Below are 26,169 nucleotides of genomic sequence, written 5' to 3'. Positions count from 1 at the left end.
CGTATACGGAACGCAAAAAACGGCCAGTAAAACGGGAAGAAAAACGGCTGTGTGCAGGAGGCCTAAGGCTAAGTTCATACGAACGTGTGTGATCTGTGGCCGTATTGCGGCCCGCAAATCGCGGGCCGCAATACATGGCCACAGTTCCGTGTGAATTCCGCATCATGGATGCGGACCCATTCACTTCAATGGGTCCGCAAATCCGGAATCGCGGAACGGCCGCACGGGACGGGACCCCTCGGAAGCACTACGGAGTGCCTCCGTGGGGTTACGTCCCGTACTTCCGTTCCGCAAAAAGATAGAACAAGTCCTATCTTTTAGCGGAACGGCCGGATCGCGGACCCATTAAAGTGAATGGGTCCGCGATGCGATGCGGCTGACCTACGGCCGGCGATCGTGCATTGCGGCCCGCTATTTGCGGGCCGCAGCACAGGCACGGGTCACACACGTTCGTGTGAACTCGGCCTAAGAGTTCTGCGAACAGTAGAGGAAGTATGCATGCTGGGAGTTGTAGTTTCACAAAAGCTGGAGTGCCCAAGGTTGCCTACCCCTGTTCTAGGGGAACCACAAGTCCCAGCATGTTGAGCTAGTTGTCCACTCAATACGAAGCGTCATCCAGGAGTTTTAGTATAATCTTGTTGAATACGGTCACATCCAGAGCTGCATCGACCAGGTTCCTGCTCTTGGAGAAAAGTGCATTGTGGGAGCTCAGACTATAGTGATGCTGTACGTTGCCAGCCCGTCTATTTCACTGTTGCGTGCACTTTTGAAAGCAGCTTTGGATGTGATTAGAGTATAAGACATTAGAGTTCTGAAATGGCGACCCTTTTTAAGGCCTCATGCTCACAAACGTATTTTCTCTCCATGTCTGTTAGTTTATTTATTTTTTGCGGACCATATACGGAACCATTCATTTCAATGGGTCCGCAAAAAAAACGGAAGTTACTCCGTGTGCATTCCGTTTCCGTTCCGCAAAAAAATAGAACATGTCCTATTATTGACAAGGGTAGGACTGTTCTATTAGGGGCCAGCTGTTCTGTTCCGCAAAATATGTAATGCACGCGGACGTCATCCGTATTTTATGCGGACCGCAAAATACATACCGTCGTGTGCATGAGGCCTAAAGGTCTGACAAGATGGCAGCTTTTGTCACATGGCTGATATGGTGGCACTTTGTGCAGACAGGTGGCCCCCGGTCCGGCAGGCAGCAGATGGCCATTCATGGAGTAAATTAGTCACTTCTTCAGTTTTCTCCTGTCACCATTTTAATAGCTAATTAGCATTCTTTGCCTAATTGAGATTTCAGAGGCGCACATTGTTCACAGCGGACGCCCAAAAGCCGCAGCATATTGACTGCCATCTGGCAGCAGCGCTGTCGCCTCAGCACTTCTCCTATTAACCCTCGTTATTCCTGCGGCCCCCTGTGAATGGCCCCCGCTCAGGTTGCACCTTGTATTGTGCAGGACCAGAGCAGCCGTCAGCTACAACCCCCCTCCTGCCAGCTGTCCATCCAGATCTACCTGATACCGAGCACTGGGAGGGGGATATACATTATTAGTATTATAGACATTTATATAGCACCAGCATATTCCGCAGCGATGTACAGAGACTGACGTCATCAATGGGGAGCGCAGTCTGACTCCCACAGTAATCCTCAATACTCCAGGAAGGTGATGGACCTCAACCCGCAAGAAACGGGGCTAACATGCACACACATATACATCCACATATAACACATACCATACATACATAATACATACACAATCATACCACAGATACACACATACCATACATGCACAAATAACACACACGTAAAGCCCATTAAAGAAAACCGTCAAACAGTAAATAGACCCTAATGGAACATTCATAAAAACTTATCCAGTACATTTATATGGTGCATAAATACACACACAATATATGCACTCACACCGTACACACACAATACATGCACACTCATACCGTACATGCGCACACACAGTACATGCACACTCTCACACACACAATACCTGCATACTCATACTTTCATACACGCACAATACATGCGCACTCATACCGTACATGCGCACACACAGTACATGCACACTCATACCGTACATACACAATACATGCACACTCATACCGTACATACACAATACATGCACACTCATACCGTACACACACAATACATGCACACTCATACCGTACATACACACACAATACATGAACACTCACACCGTACACACACAATACATGCAGACTCATACTTTCATACACGCACAATACATGCGCACTCATACCGTACATGCGCACACACAGTACATGCACACTCATACCGTACATACACAATACATGCACACTCATACCGTACATGCACACTACATGCACACTCATACCGTACATGCACACTACATGCGCACTCATACCGTACGTACATACATACATACACACACACACACACACACACCAGTGCCTTATCTTGACAACAGGTTAGGGAAACAGCAGCAATAAACGTTAATTCACTTTTTCGGTTACATACACTGATGCGTGCACACAACCTCCTAGAGAACCATCCATACAAACATACCTTCATACATCTACATACAGCTCACATTACATAAATACATACATATGCAATGGCCGGCTTTGGGGTGGCCCCAACGTTACAGTGGGTCCCCAGGACACCATGGGGGTGTCACCACGTGTTGCTGTTCTCCGGAAGGGATGGTAAGGTGTGGTGCACCCCAATGGGAAATAAGTCCAGAGAGTCAGGGTCTGCAGTAAACAAGGGAGCTTCTTTACTCTATTTTTTCTCTCCCCCTCTCTCTCTATCTCTCTCTCTATCTCTCTCTCTCTCTATCTCTCTCTATCTCTCTCTATCTCTCTCTCTATCTCTCTCTCTCTATCTCTATCTCTCTCTCTCTATCTCTCTCTCTCTCTCTATCTCTCTCTCTATCTCTCTCTCTCTATCTCTCTCTCTCTATCTCTCTCTCTCTATCTCTCTCTCTATCTCTCTCTATCTCTCTCTCTATCTCTCTCTCTATCTCTCTCTCTATCTCTATATCTCTATCTCTCTATCTCTCTATCTCTCTCTATCTCTCTCTATCTCTCTCTCTCTCTCTCTCTCTCTCTCTCTCTCTCTCTCTCTCTCTATCTCTCTATCTCTCTATCTCTCTCTATCTCTCTCTATCTCTCTCTATCTCTCTCTATCTCTCTCTCTCTCTCTATCTCTCTCTATCTCTCTCTATCTCTCTCTATCTCTCTCTATCTCTCTCTATCTCTCTCTATCTCTCTCTATCTCTCTCTCTATCTCTCTCTCTCTATCTCTCTCTATCTCTCTCTATCTCTCTCTATCTCTCTCTATCTCTCTCTATCTCTCTCTATCTCTCTCTATCTCTCTCTCTCTCTCTCTCTATCTCTCTATCTCTCTATCTCTCTATCTCTCTATCTCTCTCTCTCTCTCTCTATCTCTCTATCTCTCTCTATCTCTCTCTATCTCTCTCTATCTCTCTCTATCTCTCTCTATCTCTCTCTATCTCTCTCTATCTCTCTCTATCTCTCTCTATCTCTCTCTATCTCTCTCTATCTCTCTCTATCTCTCTCTATCTCTCTCTATCTCTCTCTATCTCTCTCTATCTCTCTCTATCTCTCTCTATCTCTCTCTATCTCTCTCTATCTCTCTCTATCTCTCTCTATCTCTCTCTATCTCTCTCTATCTCTCTCTATCTCTCTCTATCTCTCTCTCTATCTCTCTCTCTATCTCTCTCTCTATCTCTCTCTCTATCTCTCTCTCTATCTCTCTCTCTATCTCTATCTCTCTCTCTATCTCTCTCTCTATCTCTCTCTATCTCTCTCTATCTCTCTCTATCTCTCTCTATCTCTCTCTATCTCTCTCTATCTCTCTCTATCTCTCTCTATCTCTCTCTATCTCTCTCTATCTCTCTCTATCTCTCTCTATCTCTCTCTATCTCTCTCTATCTCTCTCTATCTCTCTCTATCTCTCTCCTCGGCCAAAGGTGATCCAGGGTCTGTGGCAGAGTATCCCAGACTCAGCGTTTTTTTTTCTGGTCACTCAATAATCTGTCAGAGTCTCATCTTCCAAGCACTGGTCCCTAACTGCATAATACTAGGGGCTGACTGCTCTCCTTATATACAGTTTCTGGCTGAACTAGAACCTTCTAGTGGGAGGAGTGGAGTGGAGAAACTCAGCCCAAACAGATACAATGTTACACTTTCCGTCTCTCATAGACTTGCATTAGATCTTCAATGATACTCAATAGCAATGACACAGCAGTTTTTTTCCAGACAAAAACAGGTTTTTTAGACATAATAACAGAGCTAAGGCTAGTTTCACACTCCGGCGGGTGAACAGCCTGTCGGATCCGTCCTGCCGCTAGTGCATGCGTTCCCCCGGACTACCGCTCCCCGCGCACTTTTATTCCGGTGGCCTCTTGGCGTACGCTGCCGCCGGAACTCCACCCCGCCCCTATTAGAGTCAATGGGGCCGAGCGGTAGTCCGGGGGCACGCGTGCACTAGCGGCAGGACGGATCCGACAGGCTGTTCACCCACCGGAACAGCCTGCCGGAGGTCCGTGCCACAAGTGTGAAAGTACCCTTAACCAGACATTCAAAAGGTCGGTCTGTCTGGTTTCGGTGGTAAACAAGTCTGCCTTTTTCCCTCCAAAACATGTTCTTCTTTAAACCCTATGGTAACGACGGAAAATGACCAGCTTCTCCTTATTGGCTAGAAAGTCCCAAAAGTCTCTGTGTTCATTAACCCTTTCCACAGTGCTGTGCAAACACAGCGCAAATGAACAGGATATATATCACACCATACATATAAAATACAGTTCCACAGTATTAAACAGTGTACGTTAACCCTTTCAAGTGAAATAAAGTAAGGCGTTGATGACTTTGCATAGGGAAAACGCGGGTCCACAAATGTCCAGACTTCACAGTACCCCTGCTCCAGGGCACTACACACACACACACAGTACCCTCAGACATGATGAGGACAAGACAGGACCTTATTTTGATCTTTACTCTATGGCCTCTTCTATATGTGACACGGCTGACATATTATACATACATGCATAGGCAATAATACTGCACACGCACCTACAGTACATACATGCACAGGTAGGTACACACATACTGACACTTCATAATGGGGCATGCTTATCATTCTGGCATCTGGGAAAGCTGTGGAAAATAAAACCCTGTAAGGTGTCATGGCAGCCATTATGGTTGTCACCCAGCTTTCCCAGGCCAAAATAAAGTAAGAAACGGCTATAAGGAGGTGACGTCCGGCGGGCTGCTGTGTGCTGCCGGTCCTCTAGGCCCCTGCCTGTCCATGGCATCGTCCACCAGGAGACCCCGAGGGCTTTCAGGCCTCCATTAGGATGCAAGTGACGTCAGCGAATCCGGGCAAGCTGATCTTTATGGTGGAGCAGATGCTGGAAGAGGGACAAAATGAGAGAGAAGAGACAGCGAGAAGAACACAGGAGACAGTCTGGACCAGAACACTGAAGACGATGGAACGCGTACAAGGTTTATGGCATTACCACGGCAACCGAGACGTTCCGGGCTGCGCAACAATCTGTCGAGATCTCTGCGTTGTCAATGACGACCTCTATTCAGATCCAAAGGAGCAGTCACAGAGAACAACATGGAGGTCTCTGAGGATGGGGGGTGTATCACATGAGAGGCTTAGATACACACCGTGGTTCATAAAGTATCAAACTATAAGCTTTAGATACACCGGCTTCTCAGACAGTTTCACACAGAGTAGGATTAGATACACAGCTCAGAAGACAGTATCACACATGATGGGCTTAGATACACAGCTCAGCAGACATTATCACGCATGATAGGATTAGATACACAGCTCAGCAGTCAGTATCACACATGATGGGCATAGATACACAGCTATTACACAGGATAGGATTAGATACACCACTCAGCAGTCAGTATCACACAGGATAGGATTAGATACACAGCTCAGCAGACAGTTTCACACATGATAGGATTAGATACACAGCTCAGCAGACAGTATCACACAGGATAGGATTAGATACACAGCTCAGCAGACAGTATCACACAGGAGAGGATTAGATACACAGCTCAGCAGACAGTATCACAGGATAGGATTAGATACACAGCTCAGCAGACAGTATCACACAGGATAGGATTAGATACACAGCTCAGCAGACAGTATCACACATGATAGGATTAGATACACAGCTCAGCAGACAGTATCACACAGGAGAGGATTAGATACACCACTCAGCAGTCAGTATTACACATGATAGGATTAGATACACAGCTCAGCAGACAGTATTACACATGATAGGATTAGATACACAGCTCAGCAGACAGTATCACACATGATAGAATTAGATACACAGCTCAGCAGACAGTATCACACAGGATAGGATTAGATACACAGCTCAGCAGACAGTTTCACACATGATAGGATTAGATACACAGCTCAGCAGACAGTATCACACAGGATAGGATTAGATACACAGCTCAGCAGACAGTATCACACAGGAGAGGATTAGATACACAGCTCAGCAGACAGTATCACAGGATAGGATTAGATACACAGCTCAGCAGACAGTATCACACAGGATAGGATTAGATACACAGCTCAGCAGACAGTATCACACATGATAGGATTAGATACACAGCTCAGCAGACAGTATCACACAGGAGAGGATTAGATACACCACTCAGCAGTCAGTATTACACATGATAGGATTAGATACACAGCTCAGCAGACAGTATTACACATGATAGGATTAGATACACAGCTCAGCAGACAGTATCACACATGATAGAATTAGATACACAGCTCAGCAGACAGTATCACACAGGATAGGATTAGATACACAGCTCAGCAGACAGTATCACACAGGATAGGATTAGGTTTATATTTGGTGCAGGACCCCATCTTCAGTGAAGGCTTTTATTGGCCTTATCTTTACAGCCACATAAACAGGGAAGAGGCCTCCATGCTGACTTCCTGTCCCTGCTGTTGCCATGGAAACTCCCAGCGTCATGGAATCTTCCATGTTGGGGATGGGGTTGTGACCATTTACCGCCCCGGGTCAGTCATCACAGAGCGGTGTATGGCTTCTCAAGGCTGTGTCTCACAGGACAGGCTTAGATACGTTCAGCAGGCAGTATCGCACGTAACAGGCTTGGATACACAGCTCAGCAGACAGTATTACACAGGACAGGCTTAGATATGTTCAGCAGGCAGTATCGCACATAACAGGCTTAGATACACAGCTCAGCAGACAGTATTACACAGGACAGGCTTAGATACGTTCAGCAGGCAGTATCGCACGTAACAGGCTTGGATACACAGCTCAGCAGACAGTATTACACAGGACAGGCTTAGATATGTTCAGCAGGCAGTATCGCACATAACAGGCTTAGATACACAGCTCAGCAGACAGTATTACACAGGACAGGCTTAGATATGTTCAGCAGGCAGTATCGCACATAACAGGCTTGGATACACAGCTCAGCAGACAGTATTACACAGGACAGGCTTAGATATGTTCAGCAGGCAGTATCGCACATAACAGGCTTAGATACACAGCTCAGCAGACAGTATTACACAGGACAGGCTTAGATAGGTTCAGCAGGCAGTATCGCACGTAACAGGCTTAGATGCTTTCTGTCAGCAGACGGTTTTGCACATAATAGGCTTAGATACGTTCTCTTAGCAGATAGTATTACACATAACAGGCTTAGATACATTCAGCAGACAACATCACACATAGGCTTAGATACATTCTCTCAGCAGGTAGTATCACACACACAGCAGGCTTAATTACATTCAGCAGGCAGTATCGCACACAGCAGGCTTAGGCCTCATGCACACAACCGTTTTTGTGGTCCGCATCTGAGCCACATTTTTTGGCGGCTCGGATGCGGTCCCATTCACCTCAATAGGGACGCAAAAGATGCGGACAGCACTCCGTGAGCTGTCCGCATCCGTTGCTCCGTTCCGAGGCCCCGTTTTGCGGACAAGAATAGGCATGTCTACAATGAGCCGCCCGTTCCGTAAATTGCAGAAGGCACACGGACTGCTTCCGTTTTTGGTGGATCCGCGGTTTGCGGACCGCAAAAAATGGAACGGTCGTGTGCATGAGGTCTTAGATACATTCAGCAGACATCATCACACATAACAGGCTTACATACATTCTCTCAGCAGGTAGTATCACACACAGCAGGCTTAGATACATTCAGCAGGCAGTATCACACATAGCAGGCTTAGGTACATTCAGCAGGCAGTATCACACACAGCAGGCTTAGATACATTCAGCAGGCAGTATCACACACAGCAGGCTTAGATACATTCAGCAGGCAGTATCACACACAGCAGGCTTAGATACATTCAGCAGGCAGTATCACACAGCAGGCTTAGATACATTCAGCAGGCAGTATCACACACAGCAGGCTTAGATACATTCAGCAGGCAGTATCACACACAGCAGGCTTAGATACATTCAGCAGGCAGTATCACACAGCAGGCTTAGATACATTCAGCAGGCAGTATCACACACAGCAGGCTTAGGTACATTCAGCAGGCAGTATCACACACAGCAGGCTTAGATACATTCAGCAGGCAGTATCACACACAGCAGGCTTAGATACATTCAGCAGGCAGTATCACACAGCAGGCTTAGATACATTCAGCAGGCAGTATCACACACAGCAGGCTTAGGTACATTCAGCAGGAAGTATCACACACAGCAGGCTTAGATACATTCAGCAGGCAGTATCACACAGCAGGCTTAGATACATTCAGCAGGCAGTATCACACACAGCAGGCTTAGGTACATTCAGCAGGAAGTATCACACACAGCAGGCTTAGGTACATTCAGCAGGCAGTATCACACACAGCAGGCTTAGGTACATTCAGCAGGCAGTATCACACAGCAGGCTTAGATACATTCAGCAGGCAGTATCACACACAGCAGGCTTAGGTACATTCAGCAGGCAGTATCACACAGCAGGCTTAGATACATTCAGCAGGCAGTATCACACACAGCAGACTCTTTTCCACTTGTGTGAAGTCCGTGTTTTCTCCGCCTGTTGCGTTTGTCCAGTCGTCATCCGTTTTTCACGTCCATCAAAAACAAAACTATTTTCACTTCTTTTCACCGTCTCCTAGCAACCATCCATGAAAAATGGACTACACACGGAATCCGTGTGCATTGTGCAGCCCCGCGGAGGCCGGAAGGAAGGACCGCTGTAGATTCTTCAACCCCCGTTCTTTCTTTTTTTCCGCCATCCTTCCCTCCGTGTCCGGCCTGAGATCACCGGATCCCGGCACACGTGTCATCGCATGTAGAGTTCGTCAGCAGCTGAGATAACAGCTTAGATACATTAGCTCAGAAACCGTAGCCCACAAAATAGGCTTACCGTAGATACGATCTCTCCGCAAACAATATAGGACATAACATGCTTAGATACATTCAGCAGGCAGTATCGCACGTAGCAGGCTTAGATACTTAGAGGTCACGATTCCGCCGAGGGAGGAGCGTCACACTGCGACCTTGTGACGATCCCTAGATAACACCTTCCTTCTTTTCATTGATCCTCGGAGGAATGAAGTGTGAGCAGCGTCGTTTTTCTAATAGTATTTGGTCCCGGAGCAGAAATGGCGGCACTTCAAGCTCCTCCTCTTGACCAAAATCGTGACACTCCCCCTTTAAGGATCGTAGTCGGCAAAAAGTGACACCCAGCACCTTTATAATAGATCTTCATTACAGCTTCTTTTTTTTTTTTACGCTTAGTTTTCAGTATGGTAAAGAGGAAACCTTCCTGGAAACCGTCAGCAAGTTGCTGTTGATGGATCCTATTCATAGGCAAAAGGCGTAACGATGAATCGGAAGCCGTTTCAAACAATTAAACTTAAGAAACCGCAACGTTTACTGTTTCAGTTCCATCGCGGTGGACCCCGCCGCCAGCAGAGAAGGTTTATGGTGGTCTTGGGAGGGGGGTAATGGGGGCTGTTTATTAGGCAATAGCTCCGGTTTTATATTCTAACATGGCCCTGGACACTGCGGGTTGCAGTCTACTGTCTCCTATCATACCGCTCACACAATGCGTCATCAGAGCAGCGAACACAGGAAGGCGGTAACCTCTCAGGAAGTCGTCTCCCCTCGAAGCAGGTCAAAGTCGCGCATCCTGTCGAGAACGTTCCGCTCGACACCACAGTGATGAGGAAGGCGTTGTTGAGACTGCAAAGAGATATGGGAATGGCGGCCTGCAGGAGATTATAGCGCTGTTTATGGCAGCCTGTATTGTGTCAAGGTGCTGCTGCGTAAAGGGGGTCGTCCGATCGAACCCCATCCTAAAGTAGCTCCTTGCTGGGACCCCCAGGGCTCATGAAAACTGTGGCGCATTGATTGGCGACCATGAAATACTTGGTCACCCTGAGTCCTTCAGAGCGAGTAATACTCTTTTTTTATGAACCTCCCCCATGATCCTATGGTATGATCCTGCTGTGACAGATTACAGCACTGGAATGGTCCATTCTGGTGCAGCCGATGGGGGGGGGGGTTTCTTTAGATAATGTTATAAATGAAGTGGGGCTCCTTTAAGCAATTCCAGAAGGTACAAAGTGAAGACTTTTTAAGGCACGGAGAAGGATGAAGCGTAAGATAGATATCAGGAGGGCGTGCTGGGTGCAGAGATGGTGTTGCCATAGCAACAGGGGGTGACGGACGCTTTCATACGCTGTCACTACCGACACATCAGGCGCTAATTGTGTGTGAGCCGCGGTTAACGACAGAACCTGCTGCTGCCGTCCCTCGTTAGCGAGCTGGAAGGAGGGTCGTTAGCGCGCGGGGTGAGCGGGTCACTATTAACGCAGGCATGATGGCATCATGGAATGACGTGGGCCTGGGCATCCTTAACCCTTTCTGGGGGGGGCTCCCAGCAAGGGTTAAATATTTTACTGTGAGGAAAGAGCCGCCAAGTCTTCGGGGTTCGCTGCCGTCCTGGTAACTAAAGGGTTAATCAGATCCTTGCAGAATAACCCATTAAGCATCCGGCCCCCGCAGCGCTCCATGTAGTGGAGATGTGCGGGTGATTTACTAAGTGCACCCCATGATAAGGGTGTCCGGAGCTGATAGATAGATATGAGATAGATCTGAGATTTTAACCCTCTCTTTTCTGTTCACAGTACAGGATCGGGCAGCTGTACACCATCAGTAAGCACAGCCACCAGGAGAGTGACAGAGGCGAGGGCGTGGAGGTGATGGAGAACCGGGCACACCATGACCCTGCCTATGGTGATGGGCAGTACACGGAGAAGCGGGTGCACCTGTCCAGGTGAGGGGGTCGTTATCTCTTCGGTCATTGCTCTTGTTATGGAGCCTCGGCTGCCGCTGGTTGGTTTGCACTGAGGTCCAGACAGGAGGAGAAGTTAGCTACTTCCTGTCTCCTCAGTGCAGTCGCTGCCATACCTCCCAGCATTCTTAGTTTATCCTCCTGTTACTGATGAGGGTGGTCAGACTCAGGTCTGAGAGCAGGAAGGGGCGGGGCTTCTAGGTGACAGAAACATCACCTCTATGACGGCTAATATGGCCGACAGGAAGTGGTTGTCAGGCAGCTGCTTCAGACGCTGGAGGATTCATATTTTTCAGGAGGGTGACTTTAAGGATTCATAAGCTGCTATTGCATAAATAATTGTATCAGCTGTAGGAGGGGATGACGAGCCCTTTAAGTCTTCCAGACGCTTTAATGCCGTCAGGAGACGATGGTCTGTAATTATCTCACTGGCGACGGAAGAGATGTAATTAAAGCCATTACTCCGATGCTTCAGGCGAAGGTCCTTGGCAGCCATTTTGTCCCAGCGAGGATCATATACAGGTGGCAGCTGCAGCTGAAAGTTCCAGCAATCTTCCAGAGGGATCAGGAATGAGTTATCAAACCGCTTGACAGAAAGAAAAATTGTCCTTGTTGCCCACGGCAACCAATCACAGCACAGCTTTCATCTTTGAAGAGCACAATAAGAAATGAAAGCTGCGCTGTGATTGGTTGCTATGGGTAACGAGGACAGTTTTCCTCTCAAGCTGTTTGATAAATCTCCGCTATGGAAATGAGATGATTCACGGCAAGTGCAGGGCCCGGGGCCAATAACCGCATCATCAGGCGGATTAAGAATACGCCAGTTATCAACCCCACAGGGGGGACGCTGTGATACTCTGTGCTGCTGTGGGCCTCCACCTGTCTCCATTGCACAGGTGCAGGCCTCTCCTCACTGACATCATCACCTGAGAGGTCACTGCCCTCCACCAGAGCAATACTCCTGAAATACTCTGTGCCGCTGTGAGCTCCTGCTTCTTCTAATATCAGTCCTTCTCCAATCCTCCCACCAGGACGCTGCTCCTGCCTCATGCAGAACTGTATAATGTGATCATCAGTGGAGTCACTGCCCCCACAGGGTCTAATGTGATCATCAGTGGAGTCACTGCCCCCACAGGGTCTGCACACTCCACTCCTTAAATACTGCTGTGCTGCTGTGAGCTCCTATTTCTTCTAACATCAGTCTATTCCACTTTTCACACCAGGACGCTGCTCCTGTCTCGTGCTGCTCTCTCCTCAATAACATGATCAATGGAGTCAGAGGGTCAAGCATTTCACTCCTGAAATACTCTGTGCTGCTGTGAGATCTTGTTCCTTCTAATATCAGTCTTTTTCCAGTCCTCCCACCAGTGCTCCTATTGTATGCATCATATCTCCTCCCTGTCATCATCACATAAGTGGGCAGGTCGCCGCTTCCACCAGATTCCCCTCCTGAAATACTCTGTGCTGCTGTGAGAGACTATTCCTTCTAACAGGTGTCTTTTCTATTCTCCCCCTCCCATCATGACTCTGCACCCCTGGTCTCACACACCCCTTGTCCATGATCATCAGTGGAGTCACAGCCAGATCACAGGGTCAGCACATCCCTGTCCTGAAATACTCTGTGCTGCTGTGAGAGCGTACTCCTTCTAACATCAGTCTCTTTTATTTCCCCCCTCATATAACTGCTCCCCAGTCTTTTGGAGTCATGTCCCTGATCATCATTGGAGTCACAGTCAGGTCACGGGGTCAGCATACCCCTTTCCTGAAATACTCTGTCCTGCTGTGAGAGCCTTTCTCTTCTAATATCAGTCTCTTTCATTCTCCACCTCACATACTGACACTGCCCCCACCTCCGTTCTCACACAGCCCTGTCCATGATCATGCCAGGTCACTGGGTAACCACCAAACCACTCTCCTGAAATACTCAGTGCTGCTGAGGAATCCTCTTTCTCATAGGAGTCCCTCCTCCACCCTCACACCAGGACGCTGCCCGTGTCACATACAACCTGTCCTCACTAGCATCATCACATTAAATGGTCAAAGATTCTGATTTGTTGCTGAAATACTCTGTGCTGCAGTGATCATGCGCATCATCCCAGTGACGATGAGGCAGGATAACTCCTGAGCATCTTCTCTGTGGGTTGGCATTGTGCTGCCATCTTCTCCGGAGGCACTGGCGGAGGAGCGTCATGCAACAACACATCCATCAGTCCCAGCTGCTCTCAGCAGGGCGGAGGAGGGTGGCTTAGTACTTAAAGGAGCACTCCGGACACAAAGTATCCAGTGTATTGCTCAGAGAGTCCTCAAATAACACAAAACACACTGTATCACTTTTTCCGGAGTGTCCCTTTAAGGGCTTTCCAATGTTATGTACATAAAACCGAATGACATTCTCAAGACCTCTACTTGCTTTCAGAGAATGGGAACATTACTGTTTACATCCAGAGGCTTAAAGGGGTTTTCCTGTCTTATAAAACAATGGCATGTCGCTTTATGATGTCTGGGGCCCCCACAGATCCTGAAAAAGAAGGGGCCACAGCACTGATTGCATCCCCTACGCTGTTTTTTGTTCTGTACCAGCGCTGTGGCCCTTTCATTCTCAGGATCGGTGGGGGCCCCAGAGGTCAGACGTCACTTTATAAGATGGAATATGGACCTAATACTTGTCACGGCTGGGGGTTTGTTACAGTAGACAATCCCCTGGCATCTCACTCCCTGTAACGATCACATCTGGCACCCAGCTTTCCCAGGCGCCTGCATGTGGCGTTCGGCCAGTTATAAGGACCTTCCTGATGGGTTCAGTACCTTGGACAGCGCCGCATCTGCGGGGACCTAAAGAAGTCCCCACAGTCAATGCCTACTATCACAGGGATGCCACTGCTGGGGGCCCAACCGCTGGGACCCCCACCGATCAGGGGGTCACCAAGCCCCCAGTATGAATGGAGTGGTAGTGCGCATGTGTGCCCACCACACATCCTTGCCCCCCATGATCCCTACTTTATATGCTGTATATCCAACCGCTCCCGCACTATTATAAGCTGACGATTTTAGGGTTAGTGGCCCTTTAAGGGACAGGCGGCGTTATACGCTGCCAAACTATACTGCAGCTTGCGTTGCCATAACAACGACACACGTTACGCAAGGGGTTAAACACGGTATGTCGCTGCCTCGTATATATATCTCTAACATATCAAGATTCCCCCCCCCCCCCTGTCACAAGGCGCTTGGCGCGGTTACGGAAAAGATTCACTCCTCCGGTGCCAAGCTGTGACCGAAATACGTAGCCCGAATGAGACAAAGGTGGCCGCCAGATCCCTGGCGCCAGGATTCAATGTGTGTATTTCTAACATGGGGGGTGATCTGCCTTGACCGTCCCTTTAATTGGCGTTTTTGAGTATAAAACGTCTGTTTTCTGACTATTTCAGAATTTTGATGGGGGACGTGGGGGCGTCGCCTGCGGTCTCTGTACTTTCTCAGACCCCGCAGGACTGTACTAGTGATATCCAGGTAGAAGTATCGCACACGGCGTACGCCTGGGGTCCGTCACTGGCAGGAGGTGAGGGGGGAGGGGAGCTGACAGCGTCGACGAGCTATTTATAGCATCCCCCATCTCTCGCGGATCCACAGCTTCTATTTATAGTAGCAGTAAGTGAGTCCCTGATGACAGGCGGCATCTTAATACCGACCCCCTCCTTCTGCCGCCTCATCCACAACCTTCCCCGGGGTCGGCTGCCATGTCATTGCTTCCTATAGATTTTCTATAGGGTGAGAACGGATGACGATCAGTTATCCGCCATTGACAGGGACCCGTGTGCGGGAGTTAATTGGGTTCCATGGGATCAATATATGGCGATAAGGGAGGACACGCGGTACGTGCGCGAGGTGTGCCCAGAGGGCTATGGGGATGAGGAAGGTGATGAAGGGGCTCGGGGAGATATCAAGAGAATGACCCCCCTGTCTGTGAGTTGTATCCAAGATGGCGGAGATGCTGGATTGTCAGACAGTCTGGATTATATATAGTCATTTCTCTGAAAGGTGATGGACCCTTCTAGAATTGGGACGCCCTATAGGAGTCACACACGGGTACTTGAGGGGCCCGAAGGCTCCTCTGCCACGCAAGAAGTAATAGGCCCTGGAGCGTTGTATTTTTACGCTTCTGTGCCCCCTTTAAATGACCCTCATGGCCCACAAGAGGCGCCACTGAGGCCGGTAATTACACTGTACTCATTTACTACTTGACTTCCTGCCCTTCCAAATTCTTTTGGTTGCTCCTTAGCAACAGACTCCATGCTGCCAGCCTGCGCTGCTAAGGAGCACCTGACAGAAAGAGCAAAACCAGGGGGTGGAGTGAGGGAACGTAGTAACCAATCAGATTTTAGCTTTCATTCCTCAGAAGCCCTTTGGCAAATGAAAGCAGCGACCTGATTGGTTGCTATGGACGACCTGTACAAGTTTGGACGGGTTTGGTGTCGGCAGAGCCGATATAGTCACACGCGTTTTGTTCTTTTCGCAGCAAATTACCCAGCTGGGCACGAGCCGTGGTTCCCCGGATATTCTACGTGTGTGAAAAAGCCTGGAACTACTACCCCTACACGGTGACAGGTAACTCCAACTTTCCACTGCATCACTGACCAATCAGAATCCAGCTTTCATTTTGGAAAATGAAAAGTGCTTTCTGATTGGTTGCTATGGGCGACATGCTCGCGACTTGCCTTGGCGGCAGCCATTTTCTATGTGCTGTGCCAATATTAGCGATTTGGCTAATGCCAATGGTTGTTGCCTAGCAACCAAAAGGAGCACAAGCTCTTGAGCAGTTGCTATGGGTAACGTGTGTATCTGTGCACATTATATAATACATTATAACATCCTAATAGATTTTTTTTGTGTTTTTTTTCTTTATTTCCGCGTTAACCCATGACCTCCCACCCAACAGAATATACGGTAAGCGCAATTCTCTGTGATACGTTATTACCTCATCCAATCAGATTATTTAGCTGTCGTCTGAGCTCCCAGTATGCATTGAGCCCCAGTAACAGGAAACCAGCTGAACAGTGAACGCAGCTTTGGATGGGACTAGAGCATATGACACGGCCTCAGGGGGTAACGCTTCTCTCTCTCTTTCCTCCAGTGCTCGTTCCTTCCAAAATTCTCCATTCACATCGAGACCAGGTATTCCGATGACTGTGGCGATAACGACAGTGTAAGTGGCGTTCACGAACAGCGGCGCCAGCAGCGAGATGGTTCCAAGGACGCTGATCTGGAATGTTCTTTGTGTTTTTCAGATATTTAATGCAGACTTAGCGGACGAGGCCCACGAGGTGACCCACCTGGACATAGCGTACGATGAAATCCCAGAGCGCTATTTCAAGAGCTCGGAGGTGAGGGGGCTGCACGGCCGGGATCGTCACACCACAGTCAGTCCAGGGAGCGATAGAACGGGCCGCAATGGGGGCATGATGCGCCTTAGATTTACTTTCCCTTTAAAAATGTAATTTATTTAGAATTGAGTGACTCCTGGTGGCCATCGGTGGTATTACAGAATTATAATATTTTTTTTGTTGGGTTGGGGAATGCTTGGCCATTTGGGTCAGGCTGATATATTCTCCCCGCTATATGACTACCCCTCCATATACCCCCCGCTATATGACTCCCATTCATCTGTACATACCCCATGCTATATAACTTACCCTATACATTTTCCCTGCTATATTACTTTCTTTCTTTATACCCCCTGCTATATAACTCCCTTCCCTCTGTATATACCCCTGCTATATGACTGCTCCCTCTATATGACTCCCATCCCTCTGTATATACCCCTGCCCCTGCTATATGACTGCTCCCTCTATATGACTCCCATCCCTCTGTATATAGCCCTGCTATATGACTCCCCATCTACATATCACCCACTATATGTCCCCCTCTATATGACTCCACCCTCTATATATCCCCGCTATATCTCCCCCTCTATATGACTCCACCCTCTATATATCCCCGCTATATCTCCCCCTCTATATGACTCCACCCTCTATATATCCCCGCTATATCTCCCCCTCTATATGACTCCACCCTCTAAATATCCCCGCTATATCTCCCCCTCTATATACCCCCCACTATATGACTCCACCCTCTATATATCCCCGCTATATCTCCCTCTCTATATACCCCCCACTATGACTACACCCTCTATATATCCCCGCTATATGACTCCACCCTCTATATATCCCCACTATATCTCCCCCTCTATATGACTCCACCCTCTATATATCCCCGCTATATCTCCCCCTCTATATGACTCCACCCTCTATATATCCCCGCTATATCTCCCCCGCTATATGACTCCACCCTCTATATATCCCCGCTATATCTCCCATTCTATATACCCCCCGCTATATGACTCCACCCTCTATCTATCCTCCCCGCTATATCTCCCCCTCTATATACCACGCACTATATGACTCCACCCTCTATATATCACTGCTATATCTGCCCCTCTATATACCCCCCGCTATATGACTCCACCCTCTATCTATCCCCGCTATATCTCCCCCTCTATATACCACGCACTACATGACTCCACCCTCTATATATCACTGCTATATCTGCCCCTCTATATGACTCCACCCTCTATATATCCCCGCTATATCTCCCCCTCTATATGACTCCACCCTCTATATATCCCCGCTATATCTCCCCCGCTATATGACTCCACCCTCTATATATCCCCGCTATATCTCCCATTCTATATACCCCCCGCTATATGACTCCACCCTCTATCTATCCCCGCTATATCTCCCCCTCTATATACCACGCACTATATGACTCCACCCTCTATATATCACTGCTATATCTGCCCCTCTATATGACTCCACCCTCTATATATCCCCGCTATATCTCCCCCTCTATATGACTCCACCCTCTATATATCCCCGCTATATCTCCCCCGCTATATGACTCCACCCTCTATATATCCCCGCTATATCTCCCATTCTATATACCCCCCGCTATATGACTCCACCCTCTATCTATCCCCGCTATATCTCCCCCTCTATATACCACGCACTATATGACTCCACCCTCTATATATCACTGCTATATCTGCCCCTCTATATACCCCCCGCTATATGACTCCACCCTCTATCTATCCCCGCTATATCTCCCCCTCTATATACCACGCACTATATGACTCCACCCTCTATATATCACTGCTATATCTGCCCCTCGATATACCCCCCATTATATGACTCCACCCTCTTTATATCACTGCTATATCTGCCCCTCTATATACCCCCCGCTATATGACTCCACCCTCTATCTATCCCCGCTATATCTCCCCCTCTATATACCACGCACTATATGACTCCACCCTCTATATATCACTGCTATATCTGCCCCTCTATATACCCCCCGCTATATGACTCCACCCTCTATCTATCCCTGCTATATCTCCCCCTCTATATACCACGCACTATATGACTCCACCCTCTATATATCACTGCTATATCTGCCCCTCTATATATCCCCGCTATATGACTCCACCCTCTATATATCCCCGCTATATCTCCCATTCTATATACCCCCCGCTATATGACTCCACCCTCTATCTATCCCCGCTATATCTCCCCCTCTATATACCACGCACTATATGACTCCACCCTCTATATATCACTGCTATATCTGCCTCTCTATATGACTCCACCCTCTATATATCACTGCTATATCTGCCCCTCGATATACCCCCCATTATATGACTCCACACTTCATATACCGGCTGTTAAATCACTCTCTCTCTATGTTCCCCTGCTATATGACCCCCTTCTATGACCCTCACCCTATGAATCTCCCTCCATATACCTGCCCCTATATGACTTAACTCACTATATATCCCCTGTTATATGACTCCCCCTCTATATACCTCTGCTATATGACTCTCCCTTTATATGCACCCCGCTATATCATTCCCCCTCCATACACCCCTCTATATATAATGCTATATAACTCTTCACTTTGTATAATCCCCTTTCTCAGAAGTTCCGCTACACCAGCACAAAATCTGTAAGAGGGTGCCCCCATGACACGTCAGTGATGGTGTCCTCTTATGGGGTCATTGGGCTATTTATGACACCTCCTGTATACTACCCTCTGTATGACAGCACCGACATCGACATATCACCCTCCCTCCCAGTATAATACCACCAGGGCCGGCCTTTGGGGTGTGCGGGCTGTGCGGCCGCACAGGGCGCCATAGCAACAGGGGCGCTGGGCAGCCGACAGCTCGCAATGTAATATGCGGCAGGCGAGGCTGCACTCAGGGCCGGCCTTAGGTGTTAGGCGCCCTGTGCGAGCTAACCTTGTGGCGCCCCCCCCCCCCCCAAAAAACAAAACAAAACACTGCTTGTTGCTGGCATCATGGCATAGGCTGGCTGACTATCCAACCAAGTAGTTACCAGCCCGCACACCCCAAAGGCCGGTGTAATGTTATACTTCCCTACTTCGTGAGATTTCCCTACCCTCGTCACTTCCGGTCGCACCGGACATGACGTGAGGAGGTGTGCAGCGCCGCGCAGGCGCACAACGACAGGTTAGGGAAATTTCACAGCAGAGGGCGCATGCGCCAGGAGCCTCGCCGGCGGTTAGGGTAGGGAAAAACTATTGGCCAGTGCGCAGGCGCAGTGATCGGATGGATGTTCTCAGCTGAACACCGGCCGACACTGCGCATGCACCGGGAGCCTCACCAGCGGTTAGGGAAGGGAAAAATTACGTACGGGCCAGTGCTTTTTCCCTACCCTAACCGCTGGTGAGGCTCCCAGCGCATGCGCAGTGTCGGCCGGTGTCCAGCTGAGAACATCCATCCGATCACCGCACCTGTGCACTGGCCCATAGTTTTTCCCTACCCTAACCGCCGGCGAGGCTCCCAGCGCATGCGCACTCTGCTGTGAAATTTCCCTAACCCGTCGTTGTGCGCAGTGCGCCCCCCCAATATAATAAACATTGGTGGCGCAGTGCGCCCCTCCCAACACCCCAGTATGATAAACATTGATGGCGCAGTGCGCCCCCCCAACACCCCAGTATAATAAACATTGGTGGCGCAGTGGGCCCCCCCAATATAATAAACATTGGCGCAGTGCGCCCCCCCAATATAATAAACATGAGCGCAGTGCGACCCCCCCAATATAATAAACATTGGTGGTGCAGTGCGCCCCCCCTAATATAATAAACATTGGTGGCGCAGTGCGCCCCCCCAACACCCCAGTATAATAAACATTGGTGGTGCAGTGCGCCCCCCTCAATATAATAAACATTGGTGGCGCAGTGGGCAGTGCCAATGAGGGTTAAAAAATAAAAAAATAATTAACTCACCTCCAATTGATCGTCTCCTGTTCTTTCTTCAGGACCTGTGGTGACATCACTGTGCTCATCACATGATACATCACATGATCCATCACCATGGTAATGGACCATGTGATGAGCTCAGTGACGTCACCACAGGTCCTGAAGAAACAGGAGACCGGCAGCTACGCGATCAACTGGAGGAGGTGAGTTAATTTTTTTTATTATTTTTTAACCCTCATTGGCACTTCCCACTGAGCCACCAATGTTTCTTATACTGGGGGGGGGGGCGCACTGTGCCACCAACGTTTCTTATACAAATACAGGAGGCTGGTGCCGGAATCAAATAGCCGGCACCCGACCTTTGTGACAGGGAGCTGCGATCAGCGGCAGTTAACCCCTCAGGTACCGCACCTGAAGGGTTAACTCAACTGCAGCTGATCGCAGCTCCCTGTCACAGAGGTCGGGTGCCGGCTATTTGATTCCGGCACCCGCCTCCTGTATTTGTATTACAGGTCAGTTATCTTCATTGGTGGCGCAGTGGCCACAGCCCCTCCCCTCCTCCTCCTCCCGTCTCTCTTCTTATTGGCAGCAGGCAGGTCAGACAGGGGAGGAGGAACGAATCAGGTCAGACAGGGGAGGGGGAGATGGAGGGGGCGCCCCGAGGGAGAACACAAGTGCAGCCTCGCCTGCCGCATATTACATTGCGAGCTGTCGGCCGCACAGCCCGCACACCCCAAAGGCCGGCCCTGGCTGCACTTGTGTTCTCCCTCGGGGCGCCCCCTCCATCTCCCCCTCCCCTGTCTGACCTGATTCGTTCCTCCTCCCCTGTCTGACCTGCCTGCTGCCAATAAGAAGAGAGACAGGAGGAGGAGGAGGGGAGGGGCTGTGGCCACTGCGCCACCAATGAAGATCACTGACCTGTAATACAAATACAGGAGGCGGGTGCCGGAATCAAATAGCCGGCACCCGACCTCTGTGACAGGGAGCTGCGATCCGCTGCAGTTGAGTTAACCCTTCAGGTGCGGTACCTGAGGGGTTAACTGCCGCTGATCGCAGCTCCCTGTCACAAAGGTCGGGTGCCGGCTATTTGATTCCGGCACCAGCCTCCTGTATTTGTATAAGAAACGTTGGTGGCACAGTGCGCCCCCCCCTCAACACCCCAGTATAAGAAACATTGGTGGCTCAGTGGGAAGTGCCAATGAGGGTTAAAAAATAATAAAAAAAATTAACTCACCTCCTCCAGTTGATCGCGTAGCTGCCGGTCTCCTGTTTCTTCAGGACCTGTGGTGACGTCACTGAGCTCATCACATGGTCCATTACCATTGTGATGGATCATGTGATGTATCATGTGATGAGCACAGTGATGTCACCTCAGGTCCTGAAGAAAGAACAGGAGACGATCAATTGGAGGAGGTGAGTTAATTATTTTTTTATTTTTTAACCCTCATTGGCACTGCCCACTGCGCCACCAATGTTTATTATATTGAGGGGGGGCGCACTGCACCACCAATGTTTATTATACTGGGGTGTTGGGGGGGCGCACTGCGCCACCAATGTTTATTATATTGGGGGGGCGCACTGCGCCACCAATGTTTATTATATTGGGGGGGGGCGCACTGCGCCACCAATGTTTATTATATTGGGGGGGGGCGCACTGCGCTCATGTTTATTATATTGGGGGGGCCCACTGCGCCACCAATGTTTATTATACTGGGGTGTTGGGGGGGCGCACTGCGCCATCAATGTTTATCATACTGGGGTGTTGGGAGGGGCGCACTGCGCCACCAATGTTTATTATATTGGGGGGGGCGCACTGCGCACAACGACGGGTTAGGGAAATTTCACAGCAGAGTGCGCATGCGCTGGGAGCCTCGCCGGCGGTTAGGGTAGGGAAAAACTATGGGCCAGTGCACAGGTGCGGTGATCGGATGGATGTTCTCAGCTGGACACCGGCCGACACTGCGCATGCGCTGGGAGCCTCACCAGCGGTTAGGGTAGGGAAAAAGCACTGGCCCGTACGTAATTTTTCCCTTCCCTAACCGCTGGTGAGGCTCCCGGTGCATGCGCAGTGTCGGCCGGTGTTCAGCTGAGAACATCCATCCGATCACTGCGCCTGCGCACTGGCCCATAGTTTTTCCCTACCCTAACCGCCGGCGAGGCTCCTGGCGCATGCGCACTCTGCTGTGAAACTTCCCTAACCTGTCATTGTGCGCCTGCGCGGCGCTGCACACCTCCTCACGTCATGTCCGGTGCGACCGGAAGTAACGAGGGTAGGGAAATCTCACGAAGTAGGGAAGTATAACATTACATCGGCCTTTGGGGTGTGCGGGCTGGTAACTACTTGGTTGGATAGTCAGCCAGCCTATGCCATGATGCCAGCAACAAGCAGTGTTTTGTTTTGTTTTTTGGAGGGGGGGGGGGGGGGCGCCACAAGGTTAGCTCGCACAGGGTGCCTGAACACCTAAGGCCGGCCCTGAATACCACTGCCATATTACTCCCCTCTGTCTCCTCCAATGTAATGTCCGTACGGATGTCACCTCCTCTATTGTAGGATCTCAGGCATTTTATGTCCAGTAAGACGGGGCGTGGACCTCTGAAGGAGGGGTGGAGGAGCCACATGCAGCCCATCATGTGCTCCTACAAACTGGTGAACGTCAAGTTCGAGGTGTGGGGGCTCCAGACACGGGTGGAGCAGTTTGTTCACAAGGTGAGAGTGCGAAGAAACAGGAACGAGGAGCCAGAAGTGTGAACACGGGTGTATATACAACTGCAGACACATCCAGACTTATATCTATACATAAGAGCAGTATTATAGTAGTTATATTCTTGTACATAGGAGGCAGTATTATAGTAGTTATATTCTTGTACATAGGAGCAGTATTATAGTAGTTATATTCTTGTACATAGGAGCAGTATTATAGTAGTTATATTCTTGTACATAGGAGGCAGTATTATAGTAGTTATATTCTTGTACATAGGAGCAGTATTATAGTAGTTATATTCTTGTACATAGGAGCAGTATTATAGTAGTTATATTCTTGTACATAGGAGCAGTATTATAGTAGTTATATTCTTGTACATAGGAGCAGTATTATAGTAGTTATATTCTTGTACATAGGAGCAGTATTATAGTAGTTATATTCTTGTACATAGGTGGCAGTATTATAGTAGTTATATTCTTGTATATAGGGGCAGTATTATAGTAGTTATATTCATGTACATAAGAGGCAGTATTATAGTAGTTATATTCTTGTATATAGGAGCAGTATTATAGTAGTTATATTCTTGTACATAGGAGGCAGTATTATAGTAGTTATATTCTTGTACATAGGAGAAGTATTATAGTAGTTATATTCTTGTACATAGGAGCAGTATTATAGTAGTTATATTCTTGTACATAGGAGGCAGTATTATAGTAGTTATACTCTTGTACATAGGAGCAGTATTATAGTAGTTATATTCTTGTACATAGGAGCAGTATTATAGTAGTTATATTCTTGTACATAGGGGCAGTATCATAGTAGTTATATTCTTGTACATAGGGGCAGTATCATAGTAGTTATATTCTTGTACATAGGTGGCAGTATTATAGTAGTCATATTCTTGTACATAGGAGGTAGTATTATAGTAGATATATTCTTGTACATAGGAGGCAGTAATTTAGTAGTTATATTCTTGTACATAGGCGGCAGTATTATAGTAGATATATTCTTGTACATAGGAGGCAGTATTATAGTAGTTATATTCCTGTACATAGGAGCAGTATTATAGTAGTTATATTCTTGTACATAGGAGCAGTATTATAGTAGTTATATTCTTGTACATAGGAGGCAGTATTATAGTAGTTATATTCCTGTACATAGGAGGCAGTATTATAGTAGTTATATTCTTGTACATAGGAGCAGTATTATAGTAGTTATATTCTTGTACATAGGAGCAGTATTATAGTAGTTATATTCTTGTACATAGGAGCAGTATTATAGTAGTTATATTCTTGTACATAGGAGGCAGTATTATAGTAGTAATATTCTTGTACATAGGAGGCAGTATTATAGTAGTTATATTCTTGTACATAGGAGCAGTATTATAGTAGTTATATTCTTGTACATAGGAGCAGTATTATAGTAGTTCTATTCTTGTACATAGGAGCAGTATTATAGTAGTTCTATTCTTGTACGTAGGAGCAGTATTATAGTAGTTATATTCTTGTACATAGGAGGTAGTATTATAGTAGTTATATTCTTGTACGTAGGAGCAGTATTATAGTAGTTATATGCTTGTACGTAGGAGCAGTATTATAGTAGTTATATTCTTGTACGTAGGAGCAGTATTATAGTAGTTATATTCTTGTATATAGAAGGCAGTATTATAGTAGTTATATTCTTGTACATAGGGGGCAGTATTATAGTAGTTATATTCTTGTACATAGGAGCAGTATTATAGTAGTTATATTCTTGTACATAGGAGCAGTATTATAGTAGTTATATTCTTGTACATAGGAGGCAGTATTATAGTAGTTATATTCTTGTATATAGAAGGCAGTATTATAGTAGTTATATTCTTGTACATAGGAGCAGTATTATAGTAGTTATATTCTTGTACATAGGAGCAGTATTATAGTAATTATATTCTTGTACATAGGTGGCAGTATTATAGTAGTTATATTCTTGTACATAGGAGGTAGTATTATAGTAGTTATATTCTTGTACACAGGGGGCAGTATTATAGTAGTTATATTCTTGTACATAGGAGGCAGTATTATAGTAGTTATATTCTTGTACATAGGAGCAGTATTATAGTAGTTATATTCTTGTACATAGGAGAAGTATTATAGTAGTTATATTCTTGTACAAAGGAGCAGTATTATAGTAGTTATATTCTTGTACATAGGAGCAGTATTATAGTAGTTATATTCTTGTACATAGGAGCAGTATTATAGTAGTTATAATATTGTACATAGGAGCAGTATTACAGTAGTTATATTCTTGTACATAGGAGCAGTATTACAGTAGTTATATTCTTGTACATAGGAGCAGTATTATAGTAGTTATATTCTTGTACGTAGGAGGCAGTATTATAGTAGTTATATTCTTGTACATAGGAGCAGTATTATAGTAGTTATATTCTTGTACATAGGAGCAGTATTATAGTAGTTATATTCTTGTACATAGGAGGCAGTATTATAGTAGTTATATTCTTGTACATAGGAGCAGTATTATAGTAGTTATATTCTTGTACATAGGAGCAGTATTATAGTAGTTATATTCTTGTACATAGGAGCAGTATTATAGTAGTTATATTCTTGTACATAGGAGAAGTATTATAGTAGTTATATTCTTGTACATAGGAGGCAGTATTATAGTAGTTATATTCTTGTACATAGGAGCAGTATTATAGTAGTTATATTCTTGTACATAGGAGCAGTATTATAGTAGTTATATTCTTGTACATAGGAGGCAGTATTATAGTAGTTATATTCTTGTA

At 47.3% G+C, this 26,169-nt stretch overlaps 1 protein-coding gene across 1 annotated transcript in view; it reads left to right on the top strand.

Moving 5' to 3' along the window:
• Positions 1 to 26,169, top strand: part of LOC121008415 (cytoplasmic phosphatidylinositol transfer protein 1-like) — a 39,072-nt gene that overhangs the window by 8,993 nt on the left and 3,910 nt on the right. The window contains exons 3-8 of the mRNA XM_040440950.1: positions 11,189 to 11,337; positions 15,869 to 15,957; positions 16,289 to 16,296; positions 16,484 to 16,555; positions 16,638 to 16,733; positions 23,237 to 23,392. Coding sequence (XP_040296884.1) covers positions 11,189 to 11,337; positions 15,869 to 15,957; positions 16,289 to 16,296; positions 16,484 to 16,555; positions 16,638 to 16,733; positions 23,237 to 23,392 — 570 coding nt within the window. The remainder of the gene's footprint in view (positions 1 to 11,188; positions 11,338 to 15,868; positions 15,958 to 16,288; positions 16,297 to 16,483; positions 16,556 to 16,637; positions 16,734 to 23,236; positions 23,393 to 26,169) is intronic.

Source organism: Bufo bufo, chromosome 7, assembly GCF_905171765.1.
Source record: "Bufo bufo chromosome 7, aBufBuf1.1, whole genome shotgun sequence".
Lineage (NCBI taxonomy): Eukaryota > Metazoa > Chordata > Amphibia > Anura > Bufonidae > Bufo > Bufo bufo.
The sequence above is the reverse complement of the archived record's forward strand: the minus strand, read 5'-3'. Positions and strand labels throughout refer to the sequence as shown.